The sequence below is a fragment of the Pan paniscus genome, chromosome 1, assembly GCF_029289425.2.
Source record: "Pan paniscus chromosome 1, NHGRI_mPanPan1-v2.0_pri, whole genome shotgun sequence".
NCBI lineage: Eukaryota > Metazoa > Chordata > Mammalia > Primates > Hominidae > Pan > Pan paniscus.
Genome location: NC_073249.2, coordinates 183,243,958 through 183,261,528, shown reverse-complemented (window position 1 = coordinate 183,261,528; position 17,571 = coordinate 183,243,958). Strand labels below are relative to the sequence as shown.

The window sequence follows — 17,571 nt, the reverse complement described above, 5'->3', positions numbered from 1 at the left end:
CCGGTTCAGCTGGTTCCAGCCCCCGATTTCTGCCGCTGCAGGTCCCGGCAGGAGCTGGAGGGGCACTTTCTCCTTGGGTTTCTCTTCCCTGGTGCAGCAGGGGCCGCGGTCCTCATCCTCCTGGTTCCTCAGTTCGGTCCTTCTTTCATTCTCCACCCCTGGGTGCCAGGAACTGGGTCAGACACTGGGACAGGAATCCAGACAGGCATGCTATCTGCCCTGCCCAGGGTTATGTTCTAGGAGGGGAAGCAGCCATTAATCAAACACCAAAAATGTGGAAAAGTAATAACCTCACACGTGTGCATAATAAACCGTGAGTGAAAGTTATAAGCTCGGCAGGTAGGTAATAAGCTAGGAGCAGTGCTGTGGGAGGCAAGGGAGTTACCCGGGAGTTTCAAACTAGGAACTGAGCTCATAGGTTGGGGGCAGGGGGACTGGAGAAGGCAGTGATACTTAAATGGAGAGCAGAAGGATGAATGGAAGTTAGAGTGTATGGCGGAGGTTGGCAGAAGCAGCAGCTTATGCAAAGGCCCTGTGGCTGCAGGGAACATGACGTTGCTCTTTAGAGGAGCCAAAGCTGGGGCTCTGGGGAGAGCAGCTGGGTCAGACCCCGCGGCTTTGTCTGCCATAACAGGTGTTTTGAGAGTGATTCGGGAGGTCTTTTGGAGGGTTTTGATAGGGCGGGGTGTCGGGGGAGGCTGTCAGCTCACTCTGGACACTGAGTAGAGAACAGACGGGAGGCGTGGGGCAGGCCTGGAGGCAGGGGCTCCCGCGTGTTAGGCCAGTGGAGTGCCAGTCAAGGGAAGGTGGTATCTGGACTAGGGTGTGGCAGCACAGGTGGAGAACCCTGAGCTGCTTTGTGGAGGGCTTCAAGTGTGGGGGAAGAGTGCACGGTATGGGGGTGGGGGACAGGAGACACCCCCAGTGGAGCCTGAGCAGGAGAGTCGTGTCTGAGAGGGTCTATCTGGAAGGACAACAGAGGCCAACTTTGCAGACAGCTGCAGTCGGGAGAGCCTGGAGCCTCCTTCAAAGGGCATTCAGGGGAAGGGCAAGGCACGCTGGGGGGTTCTGGACCTTCTGTGGTGTCTTCTTGTCTTTCTGGTCCCTACAGCCTCCCTGAGCTGGCTGCCCGAGCCTGCCCTAGGCACTCTAAGAACATAGTCAGTCCCAAGGTCTCCCTCCAGGGAAGGCCGTAGGTGAGCTTAGGAGTGAGAAGGCTGGATCAAAGCCTGGCTCCATGCCTGCATCCCTCTGACTTGCCAGTCATTTCACCCTCCGAGCCTCTATTTCCCCACCTCTTAAATGGGGATAATAATACTACCTACCTTATGGGATTGCTGTAAGACTGATAATGCTGGTACAAGTGACAGCTTCCCTCATGGAAGGTCCACCACGTAAAGCAGTTTACAGCCATCTCATTCCATCTATGACAGAATCCTGTGTCACTGTTTTGGAGATTGGAAAAAAGAGGCTCAGAGATGGTGAGTGACTTGCATAATAATTACATAAAACCCCCAGAGCCCCTGGGTCCTGGAGTTCTCAAAAGTTCCTTCTCTGTTGGTACCTGCAGCTGCCACTCCCTACCCCGCTCCCATAGACCCTCTCCTCCTTGGAGACTCTGCCCCATCTGCCGTCCCTTCTCTGCTGGATCAACACCTTTTCCCTCTCTGCTGGCTCCCATCAGTATTTAAACATTGCCTTTCATATCTGTCTTCAAGAAAAAAAGAAAAAAAAATTCACAAACCTCCCTTCCCGCCTCATGCTTTCCAGCTGCCGGCTGTATAGTCACCTGTAGTTCCCTCTCTCCCTCATCGCCTCCCAGTCATTCTTTGGCCTTCTTTGGTCTGGCTTTGGCCCCCACCCACCACTCCACTGACTCTGTTCTTGTCAAGGTCCCTGACAATCTTGTGTGAACTGTTTTGTACCAGGTGTTTGACAGTCAAACATGCCTGAATTCAGGTCCCAGATGTGCCCCTCACTGGCATGTGATCTTGGACAAGTGACTTGACCCCTCTGAGCCTGTAAATTGAGGATAATAGCAATGAAGGACTAAAGATAAAGAACCTGGTGCAGAGTGGGTGCTTGGCAAAGGATTGTCATCATCGCACACGTTTCTGTGCCAGGGACCAGGCTGGGCCTGGGCTCCTGGGGACCAAACAGGTGGTCTGAAAGGTCATTTCTCACAGCACTAGCCCTTTTTGGAGCTGTTCATTGGTCTGATTAATAGGAAACGGATCAGCTGTCAAGATTAACGAGCTATTGCTACAAGATTGTAGCAAATGGGTTGGCTTCTCTGGGTTCATGACCCTAGGTGGTGGAATTCTTAGGGATAGGGGCTGTGGACTGGCCCTGGTATGTGTACTGAGGTGATGAGGGTGTGGCAGTGCCATGTCTGAGCCCCTACCTTTCTTCTCCTCCCTCTGCCTCCCTGTGGACACCTTGAGGAGACTGTCAGAAGGCAATAACTAAGTCGGGGGAGGGGAGGGATGGGAGAGGCAGATTTACAGGAAAGCATTCACCTGGGAAGACATCCAGAGAGACTTAGGAACTGGACTGTCTAGGCCTTTGGGACTGCTGCTGGTATGTGGGGGCTGGGAGAGAGGGAGGAGTCTCGGTTCCTGGCCGGAGCCCCGGGGTGGATGGTGGTGCCATCACTGAGATGGAGAGCAGGGGGAGGGACAACTCTCAGGGAGAGCTGGAGCTCTTCCCAGCAGCTCTCCAGCACGCCTTTTTCCTGGAGCTTGGAATTGATGTGGGGCGGGCAACAGAAGGGTGCAGTGGTAGTGTGAACTCCAGACTTGGAACACCTGGGTTCGGATCTTAGCTCTACCACTTACCAGCTGTGTCATATGGGACAAATCCCTTAACCTCTCTGGGCCTCTAGAAACAGATACAGTTATAGCACCCACCTCATATGCTTAACAGAGTTAAAAAATGTTAAACTCTCTGAACAGTGCCTGGCACATACTAAGCGCTACATAAAGGTGAGGTGTCCTTGTTTTCTTTGTAGGTCTTTCTCTCTGCCCCCATGACTGCCACCTTCCTCACTGGCCATTCCTATAGTGACTGTGCTGTGGTGACTTGGTGTCTCCATCTCTTCCAGGCAAACCTGTCTTCATTAAAGTCCCCGAGGACCAGACTGGGCTGTCGGGAGGGGTAGCCTCCTTCGTGTGCCAAGCCACAGGAGAACCCAAGCCGCGCATCACATGGATGAAGAAGGGGAAGAAAGTCAGCTCCCAGCGCTTCGAGGTGCGTCTGTGGTGGGAAGGGGTCGGCAGGGCTCAGGGTCTGCCCACACTCTCTCCTTTCAGTGTCCCTCCTCATGGACCTTTTGGAGGTGGGAGGACGACTGACCCTGAGCAGGCTCCTGTGTCCTGAGTAGGCTGTGACCCCATGTCTGTCCTCTGACAGGTCATTGAGTTTGATGATGGGGCAGGGTCAGTGCTTCGGATCCAGCCATTGCGGGTGCAGCGAGATGAAGCCATCTATGAGTGTACAGCCACTAACAGCCTGGGTGAGATCAACACTAGTGCCAAGCTCTCAGTGCTCGAAGGTACGTGCTAGGGAGACGTGGCACGGTGGGCTGCCGGGCTGAGGCGTGGGAAGAGCCAGCCAGCCCTGATCCTGTCCTGGGCCCATGTGCATTTGGCAGAAAGGAGGACTGGCCACCTTGGGGTCAGTGAAAGTCAGTGGTGGACAGGGATAGTCATTGGATCTGGCCTGGATTGTGCGGCTTATGCTGAGGCCAGCCATGTGGGGCATGATGCCTTTGTATTCTCCTGCTGAGCCAGGTCGTTGCTTGGGTGGGGTCTGGGGTCTGACTTGAGGTGTGGAGCTGCAGCTGTGTATCCCTTGGGTTACGTGGTTATGGCTGTGGCTGTTTGGCAGTGAACCGCATTTCCATGTGGACCCTGGCCGTAGGTGTCAGGCAGGTGTGTTCCTTGTTGCCCCTGTGAGCTGAGGGCTGGGGCTCTGTCCATGGATTTTAGTGTCTTCTCTCACTTGGTGGCTTCTCCATTCATTCACAAACACTCCCTGGACCACCTTGAAGTCCTCTGAGCACCGAGGAGGAGGAAGCTGTGTCTAAGCCAAGTCTTGAGGACAGGTGGGAGTTGGGGGTGGCAGTTGGCAGCTAGGCAGGTGCCCAGGCCCAGAAGCAAGAGAGGATGGAGCTTTCAGAGAGCTCTGAGTAGTTCAATTTGGGTTTTCTGGAGGGCAGAGGGGGAGCTAGAGAGCACAGGAAAAAGGAGAAAGCAATTCAGCATGAGTCTGGAGAGGTTTGGAGGGCAGATTACACAGGATCTGGCTGAGAAATGAACACTCTCCTAGGGACATAGGAAGCCACAAACAAGGCGGGGGTGACATGATCAGACCCCAGCCACAACTGATTCATCAGTCTGAATGTGTTTATGTTTTCAAAATATAGCATCGATTGTTGCTTGCTTTTTTTTCTTTTCTTTCTTTCTTTTTTTTTTTTTTTTTTTGAGATGCAGTCTCACTCTTGTTGCCCAGGCTGGAGTGCGATGGTGTGATCTCAGCTCACTGCAACCTCTGCCTCCCGGGTTCAAGCGATTCTCCTGCCCGGCCTCCCAAGTAGCTGGGATTACAGGCATGCGCCACCATGCCCGGCTAATTTTGTATTATTAGTAGAGATGGAGTTTTACCATGTTGGTCAGGCTGGTCTCAAACTCCTGACCTCAGGTGATCCGCCTGCCTCAGCCTCCCAAACTGCTGGGATTACAGGTGTGAGCCACCGCACCCGGGCCGATTGTTGCTTTCTTTTTAAGAATGTGATGTCGATACCTGTTCCTTTTTGAAAAATTGGAAAGTATAGAATAGCACAGAGGAAAAAATTAAAATGTCTCAGTTTACCTCTAGTAATAACATTTGGTTATTTACTCGTGGCCCATTTTCTGTGCATACATATGTATGTGTGCGTGTGTGAACGGAAATGGGACCACATACTGTCCAATGATTTGTAGACTGCTTTAAAAACAAACAAAAAAAAATATGGCTAACATCTTCCTTGCCACTAAATATTCTTCTGTATCATTATTCTTTTTTTTTTTTTTTTTTTTTTTTTTTGAGACAGAGTCTAGCTCTGTCACCCAGCCTGGAGTCCCGTGGTGCCATCTTGGCTCACTGCAGCCTCTGCCTCCTGGGTTCAAGTGATTCTCCTGGCTCAGCCTCCCGAGTAGCTGGGACTACAGGCGCGCACCACCACTCGTGACTAATTTTTGTATTTTTAGTAAAGACGGGGTTTCACCATATTGAACAGGCTGGTCTGGAACTCCTGACCTCGTGATCCGCCCACCTTGGCCTCCCAAAGTGCTGGGATTACAGGCGTGAGCCACCACGTCCAGCCTGTATCATTATCCTTAATGGCTATGGGTAAGCTGTCACATGGAAGTACCCTAATTTATTTAGCCATTCCCTTATTGTTGGACACATATGTTCTCAGTTTTTTCGTTTCTATAAATAAGGTGCCATACACGTCGTTGCAGATGGATGTGTTCACCTTCCTGATTATTCCCTTATTCTAGGTTCGTGGAAGTGGAATTGCTGAGTCAAAGGGCACATGCATTTTTAAGCCTTTTGATATTTCCAGAAGATTGTGTCAATTCATACTCCTGCCAAGCAGGGCAGAAGAGGGCCTCTTTCCTGCACATCTTCCCCACTGTTGGGAAATATCATCAAAAAAATATTTTTTGCCAAGTTAATAGGCAAAAAATGGCATCTCAATTTAATTTGCATTTCTTTGATTACAAGAACAGCTGCACATGTTTTCACATTGGCCATTTTTACGCTGTGGCTTTATCTGTTCACACACACATCTCCATTCAGTTACTCTTTTCGTTGTTGTTGTTGTTGTTTGGTTTTGGGGGGTTTTTTAGTTTTGTTTGAGACAGAGTCTCACTTTGCTGCCAGGCTGGAGTGCAGTGGTGAGATCTCAGCTCACTGCAACCTCCACCTCCCGGGTTCAAGTGATTCTCCTGCCTCAGCCTCCCAAGTAGCTGGGACTACTGGCAGGTGCCACCACGCCCAGCTAATGTTTGTATTTTTAGTAGAGACGGGGTTTCACCATGTTGGCCAGGCTGGTCTCGAACTCCTGACCTTGCCCGCCTTGGCCTCCCAAAGTGCTGGGATTACAGGCCTGAGCCACTGCGTCCAGTGTCGGTTACTGTTTTGCATCTGTGTCTTGTATGAGTCCGTGGGCTCTACAAGCTTAGAGGAGCCATAGAGGACAGTGGTTAAGACTCTGGACCACTCACTTCTCGTGTGTCTTTGGGTTAGTAACTATGCCTCTGACCCTCATTTGCTCCATCTGTAAATGGATATAATGCCTACCACCCAAGCTGGTTTGGAAGATTGAATGCTGTGTATGAAGCGCTTCCCAGGAATGTGGTGGTGGTTGCTGTGGGGCTGGAAGCTGTGCATCTTGAGGCCTCACCACGTGAGCTGAAGGTGGTTGGCCTCCGTGCTGCGTGGCATCATCCGGGTGGTGCAGCTCCACTGCCTGCTCCCACAGGGGGACGTACCTGTGCAATAGGAACTCAGAGAACAGGCCCTGGGCCAGCATCACTGATTGCTGAGTGTTCTCAGGCTCCTCCCTGCCACTTCTGACCTGTTTCCCCACTCGTGACCTGGGGGCAAGTATTTCAATGCTGCCCAGTCCTCCTATTGGCATCTGTCCTAGCAGGGAGCCGTCTGCCCTGCCCTGGCATTTGGGAGGTGGCTGAAGGACCAGAGGCCCCAGAGGGCTTCTTTTCAGGCTCTCAGATTGGGGAACAGGGCCTCCTTGTTAGTATTGAAAGAGGAGTCCTTCAAAAGCGCCTAAGCCCCAGGTCCTGGGTCAGGAGCCCTCTTACCTCTGCCACTGCCCTGGGCAGCCTTACCTTTCAAAGGGTTGAGGAGGATGGAGGTGGTCTTTCAGGCCTAGGGTGAGGAGGACGGACTTCAGACTGACAGGAGGGGCTGGGTGTGGTGGCTCACGCCTGTAATCCCAGCACTTTGGGAGGCAGAGGCCTGCACATCACTTGAGGTCAGGAGTTCGAGACCAGCCTGGCCAACATGGCAAAACCCCATCTCTACCAAAAAATACAAAATTAACTGGGCGTGGTGGCGCACGCCTGTAGTCCCAGCTACTTGGGAGGCTGAGGCAGGAGAATTGCTTGAACCCAGGAGGAGGAGGTTGCAGTGAGCTGAGATTGCGCCACTGCACTCCAGCCTGGGCGACAGGAGACTCCATCTCAAAAAAAAAAAAAAAAAAAGAGGACCTGCAGGAGGTGCCTCCGTTTGGTTTCTCTACCAGGGGCCGGCAGTATATGTTTGTGCTTCTGGGGTGTGAGAAGTGTCTGATGAGGCTGGGGAGAGTGTGGCGCAAGTACCCAGACCCTGTCCATGCTCCGGGGAAGGGTGTGGAGCTGTGGGCCTGAGTGAGCCCCTCCTGCTTCTGAAACATAGCACCAGGAAGACAAAATGCTGACTTATCCTGCTGGTCTGTATAACCTTGACCAGCATTGGGCTTGACAGAAAGGCGTGCCGCAGGAGGGCCAGAGGGAAGCAGCCCAGAGGGTGAACACCCGCCCCCTGCCCCGCCTCACCCCACCCCTCCCCTCCCTCCTAGGAGGGTCAAGAAAGCTGGGTGCCTGCAGGAACCGGGTGAAAGGATGGTTGGACTTGGACTGGAGCTCTGGGGTGGGGCCGGCAGGAGCCAGGGCCATTCTTGGGAGGCCACCACAGGGTACGAGGAGGGCTGGGGAGGGGACGGAGCTAGTTGGGGTCGGGAAGTAAGAGTCCTTCCTGAGTTGCACACAGCTCTCCCTGTGAGCTGGTCTCCTTGGAGAATGGCTGAGGGCTGTCTGGGGTGAACTGGCTCAGGTGAAGATCAGTGTGCCCCCAAAAAGGAGTCCAGGCCTGCAGTCTGTTCTGTGCCCTCTGCCTTTGCCTCATGTCACACCAGGCCCAACTGCTGTGGCTCCAGGGCCACTCCCACCACAGCCCGTGGGAGTGCCCCCCCAAATCCCCCACAGCCGTGCCCTTTGCACCTCGCATCTGAGCAGGATTGTTATTCCCAGTGTGGCCTCCCCTTGACACCCCCGCCAGGACTGCATACGAGGTGGGGGTGCCCAGCACAAGCTGGCCGGGGTGAGCCTGTCCTGGCTGTGATGAGCGTGGGGCCCGCCGCCCAGCGTTCCTGTCTGAGTGGTAATTGAAGCCATTAGCGCGCCAGCCTCTCCCTCGCTGGGTAATGGCAGGAAAAGCTCTTCTCGCTCTGCACTCTTGAGGCGGCGGCTGAATCACTCCCCCTCCAACCCGCCCGCTGCCGCCACTGAAACAGGGAATCTGACATTTTCCCTCACCAGGGAGGGGGAGCCCTGGGGGAGGGGAGGGAGGCAGGCCTGGATTCCTGGCCTTTCCCTCCAGGAGGTTGGGGGGCAGTGAAGGTCTTGGAGCTCAGTCTGTAAGTCATGGATTCACCTGGGGCCGCAGATTTCAGGCCTGGAAGGACTGGCCGGGAAAGCCCAGGAGGCCGCCAGACATTCAGTGGTGTGGGGAGGGCACTGATGACTTTGGGTAGGTTCTGGGAGGGACAAAGAGGCGGGGAGAAGAAAGAAGCTGTGGAGCAGAGATGAGCTGTTTTGGACTTCTCCTGGGGGGGCCTAGCTCCAAGGGTTCTGAGTACAGGTAGCATTACTTGTCTTGGGGTCTTTGATAGGGCAGATAACGTGCACTGTTTGTGTGGTGTGGGTGCCCTGTGTGCCATGTTTAAGGCAGTGTTTGTGTGAAGTGTGTGGTGCAGTGTATACAGCAGGGGTGCTGCCTTGCAAGCTGTGCGCACAGAACGGGGTGTGCAGTAGTCGGTGCACACGTTAGCATCAGGCAGTGGGGAAGGGGCAGTGTGTGCAGGAGGTACTGCATGCTTTATGGGCTGCGTATGCAGCGCGCAGTGTTTGTGTGCACGTGTGTGCATCAGGCAGTGCGTGGGTGTGGTGTGTAAGCAGGTAGTGAGTACCTTATGGGCTATGTATACAGCAAGGCATATGCATCAGGCAGTGTGTGGGCAGTAGGCAGTGTGTGTGTTTGTTATCAGGCAGTATATGTGTGCAGTGTGCCGTGCGGCAGGCTACCTGTGTTTATATCGGGTAGTGTGTGTGTGTTTATGTGCAGCAAGGGTGTGCAGTAGGTGTGCAGTAGACTGTGTGCAGCAGGCAGTGTGTGTGTGTGTACAGCAGGTGGTGTGCAGCAGGCAGTGTGTGTATGTATCAGGCGGTGTGTGGTGTGTGTTTATGTGCAGCATGCAGCGAGTACTTTGTGTGGTGTACAGCAGGTGGTGTGCAGCAGGCTGTGTGTATGTATCAGGCTCTGTGTGTGTGTGTGTGTGTTTGTACAGCAGGTGGTGTGCAGCAGGCAGTGTGTTTATCAGGCAGTGTGGTGTGTGTGTGCATCTTTATGTGCAGCGAGTAGTTTGTGGGGTGTGCAGCAGGTGGTGTGTAGCAGGCTATGTATGTATCAGGCTGTGTGTGTGTGTGTGCGTGTGTGTACAGCAGGTGGTGTGTAGCAAGCTGTGTGTATGTGTCAGGCAGTGTGTTTATGTATGTGTGTCCAGCAGGTGGTGTGTAGCAGGCTGTGTATGTATCAGGCAGTGTGTGTGTGCGCAGCGGGTAGTTTGCAGGGGTGTACAGCAAGTAGTGTGCATGGTATGTACAGCAGATGGTGTGCAGCAGGCAGTGTGTGTGTGCGTGTGTGTACAATAGGTGGTATGCAGTGGGCAGTGCATTTGTGTGCATGCAGCAGGCTGTGTGGTGTGTACAGCAGGTGGTGTGCAGCAGACTGTGTGTTTGTATGCATCAGGCCGTGTGTGTGTGCAGCAGGCAGTGTGTGTGTGTGTGTACATGCACATGCGCACGCGCAACAGGCACTATATTTGTGCAGCAGGCCATGTGTGTGGTGCGTACAGCAGGTGGTGTGCAGCAGGCTGTGTGCTTGTACATGCAGCACATAGTGTATGTGTGTGGATGTCAGACAATGCATGTGCATATGTGTGGAGTGTACAGCAGGTGATGTGCAGTAGGCTGTGTGTGTAGGTGTGCCTCGGGAGTCTGTGGGGGTGGGAGTGGACAGCAGGTGGTGTGTGCCTTACAAGCTGTGTGGGCAGCAGCAGGAGTGGGCAGCAAGCAGCCCGAGCTGAAGTGTGGTGGGGTCAGTCTGGCACTGGCAGGAGGTCGGAGATGCTGTGTCTGGGCTCATTGTCTCTGGGACCCCGCAGGATCCCTGTTTGGAGCTGTTGGTCAGCCAGGAAGTTCGACAGAGTTGGATATGGCCAGAATGGTCTGGCTGAGCTGTTCTCAGCACCTGTTGTGGTCGACCTCAGCAGCTCCTTTGTAGCCAGGCCAGGAGGTGGGGTGCACCAGATAGGGATCCTGCCCAGACCTGCCTGCAGGAGGTCTTGGGACCCTTTCCTCTCCCTCCCCTACCCCACCAAGCCCACAATCCCTTCTGTCTGTTCACACCTGGCCTCAGTGTCCAGCCAGCACCATACCACCTATGCCATGCGGGCCAGGGAATCCAGGTGTCTCGATGGAGTGCCTGGTGTTGCCAGCCTTGGAGCAGGCTCTGGGGAAGGGCTGTCATGCACATGAAGGTAGTGACCAGGGTGGGGGCTAATCAGTGCTGTACTGGGCTTGGACCTCTGGGTTCTGCAGGAGCTCTGACCCTGGCTGGCTTTGGGGCTCGTGGGATGACGAAGGACCTCTTGATATACCCCCTGACCACTCCACAACACAGTCCTTTTGGAAATAGCCCTAGAGACAGAGGGCCAATGATAGACATATGACCCTGTCCTGAGGTATCCTGGGCTGGGCTGGAACTGGAGCAGAGCTGGTGAGGGAGCTTACATTTGCAAGATGGGTGCATGTGTGTTTTCTCAAGGAGTCATCTCTCCCTGCTCCACCTCCTTCCCTGCTCCAAACCTGTATATTCCTTCCACCCATGGTGGAATGACTTGGCCCAGGCCTGACTTTGATGGCTGGGGAGTTGGGTAAAGGGCTATTGCAGGCACAAGATGGCTTCCCAAGTGGCAAGATGTGATCCCTTTCTATTGTCTACATGTGTGTCTGGGGTAACAGTCTGCTTTGGCAGAAGCTGGGGCTGTCAACTACCTGATTTGCAGCACAGAGGATGTAGAAGTGGCCCCAGAACCTGGAACCCAAGCCAGCTTCTACCTCTCCCTTAGCAACTGAGGCATGACCTGTATACCCCTGGTCCAGCTGCTGTGGTCCTCTGTGACCTGTCCTTACACCCCCATGACTGCAGTAGATTTCAGATCCACGCAGACATGAGGTTCTACAATCATTTCCTGGAGGTTCTAGGCCTCAGGGATGGGGATGGGAGAGGTATTAAGTAAGTTCTCCTGTTTTTATTAGCTGTGATCTGCCTTGAGGTGCCCAAGTGGATTCCCTTCCGAATGGGTGCTCCTGTTTAGTAGGTGGTACTCCTGCCTCTTCTGTTAGCCATGGACACTGGGCACTTCCCCTGTGCCCAGCCTGCCCCCCTGCCCCTATACTCACAGGTACTTGTAAGGCCCACTGTACGTGTTCCCTAGCCTCATGACCACGGTGGAGCCAATGGCTCTGGGAACAGGCTCACCAGGATGGCGGTTTAAATGCCCAAATGCCCTGTGCATGCACATTCTCCATCCTTGGTAAGGTGCTCCCTCCTACTGGTTTGCTTGCTGGGGAGAGAGGACTTGTTTTTTTTTTGAGATGGTGTCTGACTCTGTCGCCCAGACTGGAGTGCGGTGGCACAATCTCAGCTCACTGCAACTTCCGCCTCCCAGGTTCAGATGATTCTCCTGCCTCAGCCTTCCGAGCAGCTGGGACTACAGGCATGCGCCACCACACCTGACTAATTTTTTGTATTTTTAGTAGAGATGGGGTTTCACCGTGTTAGCCAGGATGGTCTTGACCTCCTGACCTCATGATCCACCCGCCTCAGCCTCCCAAAGTGCTGGGATTATAGGCGTGAGCCACCGCGCCTGGCCCTGAGAGGACTTTTTTGAAACGGAGTCTCACTCTGCCACCCAGGCTGGAGTGCAGTGGCGTGATCTCGGCTCACTGCAACCTCTGCCTCCTGGGTTGAAGCAATTCTCATGTCTCAGCCTCCCGAATAGCTTGGGATTACAGGCATGGACCACCACGCCCGGCTAATTTTTTGTATTTTTAGTAGAGATGGGGTTTCACGAAACATGTTGGCCAGGCTGGTCTTGAACTCCTGACCTCAAGTGATTTGCCCGTTTTGGCCTCCCAGAGTGCTGGGATTACAGGCATGAGCCACTGCTCCTGGCCAAATTTTAATCAGAGCAATGACATGATCAAACTTAAGCTTCAGAAAGGTCCGTGTGGGTGCATAGTGGGGGCTGGAAGGAAACCAATGACAGGTTGTTGCAGTCCAGGTGAGTGATGGCATTGGCGCAAATCTGGGTATGGGTAGGGGAAGATAGGGGACCAGATCACTAGAAGGTTAGAAAGAGGCCGGGCACGGTGGATCATGCCTATAATCCCAGCACTTTGGGAGGCCAAGGTGGGCAGATCACTTGAGGTCGGGAGTTCGAGACTAGCCTGGCCAACATAGTGAAACCCCGTCTCTACTAAAACTCTAAAAATTAGCTGGGTGTGGTGGCAGGAGCCTGTAATCCCAGCTACTCTGGAGGCTGAGGCATAAGAATTGCTTGAACCCGGGAGGCAGAGGTTGCAGTGATGTGAGATGGCGCCACTGCACTCCAGCCTAGGCGACCAAGCGAGACTCCATCTCAAAAAAAAAAAATAAGATTAGAAAGAGTAGAGGCCTGCCTGGCTACCTGTAGGATTGGGGAGGTGCAAGGCTCCAGGTTCCTGGCTCTGGGGCTGGGTAGGTGGGGGTGCCATTTCTAAGATTCATGTACTAGAGGAGGACCAGGTTTGAGGAGGCGAGTTGGTGAGTCCAATTAGAAATCTGTTGAGCCAGGTGTGCGCAGGCATCCAGGGAGGTGTCAAAGAGGCCTCGTACACATTTGCCTGGCACTCCGGGGGACATCTGGAGTTGGAATCTTACAGGCTGAGAAATAGCAAATCTCAGGGGGCCAGAGCCAGGACAGAAGGAGCCCCAGGAACCGACTCTCCATGTTGGGAGGAGGTTCCTGAGAGACTGGAGGGAAACCGGGAGTGTGTGAGGTCAAGAAATGCCAAGAGAAAAAAGTGTGCGAAGGAGGAGGAGTGGTCAGCAGGGCGGGGTGCTGCAGAGAGGCTTGGCATGTGTCCTTAACAGTTAGTTCCGTGGAGCCATTGTTGGCTTTGGTGTTGGGAGACAGCAGGGCTGAGAAGGGAGAGGGAGGCTATCAGTGTCTGTAGTGACTGGAAGGGCCCGAACCTAGGGAGTGAATGGATGACAAGAGTCTCCCTGGAGTAGGACTGAGGTTGGGGAGCCGCTGAAGGAGAGTCCAGTGTGGGCCCGAGTCTGGAACTCCAGTGTGGGTCGGGTGTATGCGCAGGGCATGGCCCCTGGGTTCTTGTGGTGGGGAGGCCTCAACCAGGTTGAGTAGGGCGATGTGGGGTGCCAGGGAAACCCGAGGAAGGAGGGGATGACTGGGAGGGGGACGCCGTGCCTGCCAACAGGCCCCAAACAGCTCAGATTGAAAAACAAAACAGGCTTTTAAGATGCCAAGTTTGATGAAATCTGAGTGCTGGAAGAGGTGGGAGTTTGCTCTTGGAAAAACAGCTGAAAATCGAGACTCAAAGCTGCGAAGGGAGATGGGCCCAAGGCTCCCCAGGCCCCCCTTACTGCCTGGAAGCCTGGGGGTGGGACTGGGCTCTCTGGGAGAGTGTGGGAGCGTGCAGATCTGGCAGCCTTCGACTTTTGGAAGGCGTCTGGCTCTGGCCCTGCTGAGGATGGAGCTGCTGGAGGTGGCCTTGGCTTCTGTGGAGCGGCTGAAGGGCAGGGGGAGCCAGCAGCCCTGCCACCTACGAGGTTCCTTCATGTGTCTCGTCCCTGCATGTGTCTCCAGGCGCACGTGTTTTGGCATAGGTGTGTCTGGCTGTGCATGTCTCCACGTGTGTTTGCGTGTCTCTGTGTGCACCGCCTCTGGATCTGCTTGCATGCGCCTGTTTCCACAGGTGCTAGTCACTGCAGGTGCCCCTCCACATGCACATGTAGGTTTCTATTTTTACACCTGTCTGTTTCTCCATGTATATTTCTGTGGGTTCCTGGCTGTGCATGTTTCTACGGTGTCTGTGTGTTGAGAGGCAGGGTGAGGCCAGGCCCAACACTCAAGCTTAGGGGAGGCGGTCAGGCTCACAGACGGTGCCACCCCAGGGGGCCTGTGTCTGTGTGTGCGGGTGCGTGCCTGCGTTTGCACGGAGACGCCACGAAGCTGGGTAAACATGGGTGAAAAGGTCATACTGACAGACGGTGCTGCCTGCCCCAGGACCCTGCAAGGCGTCTCCATCTGTCAGCTTCCCTGGTGCAGCCCCCTCCCTCTGGCCCAGAGACTCACCCTCAGGCGTCCAAGGCTGAGCTGGACAAAGAGACCTGTGTGTACTTTGTAGGGGGCCTCAGTAGCCTCCACCCCCATCTTAGGCTCCTCTGTCAGGACCCCAACACATGCCCCAGCTCCCACCAGACTCGCCTTGGTACTGTCATCCCACCACCTTCCCCCACAACAGCCTTTACAAAGGCAGTTTTCCCCTCCTCCCTGGAAAGCTTTCTGCCTCCCATGCTCATGTGTTTCCTGTTCTTGAATCTCCCTCCTCCAGGAAGCCACCAAGATAGCAAGTGAGCTGTGGAGTCAAACCGATCAGCTCCAACACTGCTGTGGGAGGTTAGCCAAGTGCTCATCCACTTCTGAACCTTGGATTCCCACCATCGACCCCCGACCCTCCCCTCGCTAGGGCTTGTCATCGTCTTCTGCCCATGGGGCAACCAAACCTCTCCACGGAAGGGGACAGGTCTCCTTGCTGCAGTGGGTAAAGGCCAGCGCAGTTAGGTGCAGGAGGCATTCACACACACGTGCACACTCCCCACCTTGCACACATATCTGCGTGAGCCGGGGAGACCCTAGGGAATGTGTGTGCATGCTGTCTATGCATGCAGGTAGAATCCGCAAACGGTGTGGAGACTCGGGCTCTTGGGTACCTCTGAAGGCCCCTGAAGGCCCCATGGGCTTCTCCTTCCGTCCAGGGCACCCTCTTATCAGGCCATGGCCCTGAGACGCGCAGTGCGGACGCCCCCGGCGCTGAGGCTGAGGAGGCAGATGGCCCCTCCCCGCACTGTGCAGGGCACCCGGTTGGGGGTGGAGGGGAGGGCCGCGTCGGTGAAGCGGGAAAGCCTAGTGGGAGGATTCCCTGGAGCTGAGGAGCCGGGGCCTGGGAAGGGGCGCAGAGGCTCCACCCAGGCGGGGGCGGGAAGGGCGGTGCCGGGGCGGACAGCGGACGCGCGCGCCTGCACGGACTCGGGCACACGCAGCCCTTCCGCCGCGGCGCCCGCCGCTCCACCGTCGCCATGGCTACCGGCTGGCCTGGAGCGGGGAGGGGCCCTTCCTCCCCTTCGGCGCCAACAGGAGGCGATTTGAGGGGACTCAGCGTGACTGGTGCATCCCGGGGTTGGAAAATGGGTGGGTGCTTGCGACTGTCCATGTGTGGGGGACCCTGGGGTTCGCTTTGCGGTAGATGCAAACGCCGCGGCGCGTGTGCGGGGCTCTGCAGTGGAGCCTGAGCCCTGCCGGCCGAGGCGTGGTGTGGGGGAGGCTGCCGGCCCTCTCGCGCGCGGGGTGTTCACGCCTAGAGCGCTGGGGCTGGGGGCCTACCACCCGGTCTCCTCCCAGCCCCACCTCCGATTTAGCTGTGTGACCTTGGGGAGGTGTCCAGATGTCTAGATCTCTCTCAGCCCCTGGTTGCCCATGTACCTCATAAGGGTTTGGTAAAGATTTAAGTCATTTTGTAAAGCATTTTAACATAGTACCTGGAACCTAGTAAATGCTTCATAAATCTTACTGTCCCTCATACCTGGGTCTCAGTTTTCCCAGTTGTTGATGGGTTTGGAGTGATCATGTGACATCATCTGAGGAGTTGCCCAGGTCCTCAGCCTGAGTGTTGAGGCTGCGGTAGACCCAGCTTCCGCGGGTGCCCGTGGGGGAAGGTGGTAAGTGTGCCAGTCTGGCTGATAGATCAGTTTACACCAGGATGCCCAGTGCTCAGCCAGGCCAGGCGCATGGTGGGCGTCAGGAAAGGGCTGCTGTACTTGGCTGAGTTGAATGTTCAGAGGCGCCTGGGTGGGAGAGAAGAAAGAGGCAGCAGCAAGTCGCTCCTGAGGGGCTGGAGCCCTCCTGTAAGACCCACTTCCCTTCCCGGGTGGCAGAGTGGCAGACTTCCGAGTGCTGCCTAGAAGCCTAGTTGGCACAGGGGACTGGCTTTTGGGTCCCGCTGTTTTATGGACAGCTCTCCACACATTCTGGTTTTAGGCTCTGGCGGCAGTGCCTGAGGGATGATCTGAGCCAAGGACAGAGCCACTGAGGGCGTGATAATTGAGGGAGGAAAATTAATTGTCCTTAATTTGGCGTAAATCCCAAAGACCTTCCTCGTGTAAGGAATTCAGAGTAGATTTCGAGACACAGGGCTGCACACATTTGTACTTCCCTTCCCTTCCCTATCTGCGGGTGGAGATGAAGGCCACTTGACTCCTGGGCCCTGACTCTGGCAGGCCGTGGCCACGTCTTCCCCATGAGCTGGGCAGGTAGGAATGAGGTCTTGAAAGAGTTAGACTGGTGCTCTGGAGGGCACCCAGGATGGCCCTAGCAGCCCCGAGTGTCCCCAGGTGTTGGGGAGGTGAGCCCTGCACCTCTGGTCCCCCTCAGGCCTTCTTATGGAAGCAAGCAGCAGCTGGGCCAAAGGAGGCTGATACCCTGCCTGGTGCATCTCAGTCCTCTTCATTTCCATCCTCCTTCCCTTCTCTTGCCACTGTTGAACATTTTACTTTTAAAAATCTGAAAGGGCACTGTGGGATCATATTTACAGCCAAGGAGACACTGGGTTTATATCCAGAACTTCTAGGGCTGCAGGTGGGGAAACGTACAGCCAGGTCCCAGGAAAGGCTGGGGCGGCAAGGCCGTGCTGGGAATCCTATTGCTCTCTAGCCTGAGACCTCTGCTCCTCATGGGCCACAGTCCCTTTGGGATGTCCCTGGCAGCTAGAGCCTTGGGGAGCATCCCCTGGGGTCTGGCAGCAGATAGATAGGTATCTTGCTCCTGCCTGTTGGGGCTCGTCCAACTCCCTCTTCTACCCGTCCCCCAGTCGCTCTCCCTGGGTCTCCAAGAGGCTCCAGGGAGGGCTAGTTTCTGCCAGCCTTTACCTTCTTCATGTCTGAGGATGCCATGTGCCTTTACTCTGGCATAGAAGCCTGACTTCCCTTGGCACATGTTCCCACACACCCATCTTGTGCTGGGCTTGTGGAAAGGAGGTACAGAGTGGTGCTGGTCTCCCCCACCATGAGCCCAGCTCCCCGCCTTCCCCAGGAGACAGACAAAGAACACACATTCCCCTT

The 17,571-nt window shown here is 55.1% G+C and overlaps 1 protein-coding gene across 21 annotated transcripts in view; it reads left to right on the top strand.

Moving 5' to 3' along the window:
• PTPRF (protein tyrosine phosphatase receptor type F) overlaps positions 1–17,571 on the top strand; it is a 98,257-nt gene that overhangs the window by 24,653 nt on the left and 56,033 nt on the right. For all 21 annotated transcript variants that reach the window (XM_055094279.2, XM_055094299.2, XM_055094291.2 and 18 more), the window contains 2 exons: positions 3,104–3,249; positions 3,412–3,553. In XM_055094279.2, the coding sequence (XP_054950254.2) occupies positions 3,104–3,249; positions 3,412–3,553 (288 nt within the window). The remainder of the gene's footprint in view (positions 1–3,103; positions 3,250–3,411; positions 3,554–17,571) is intronic.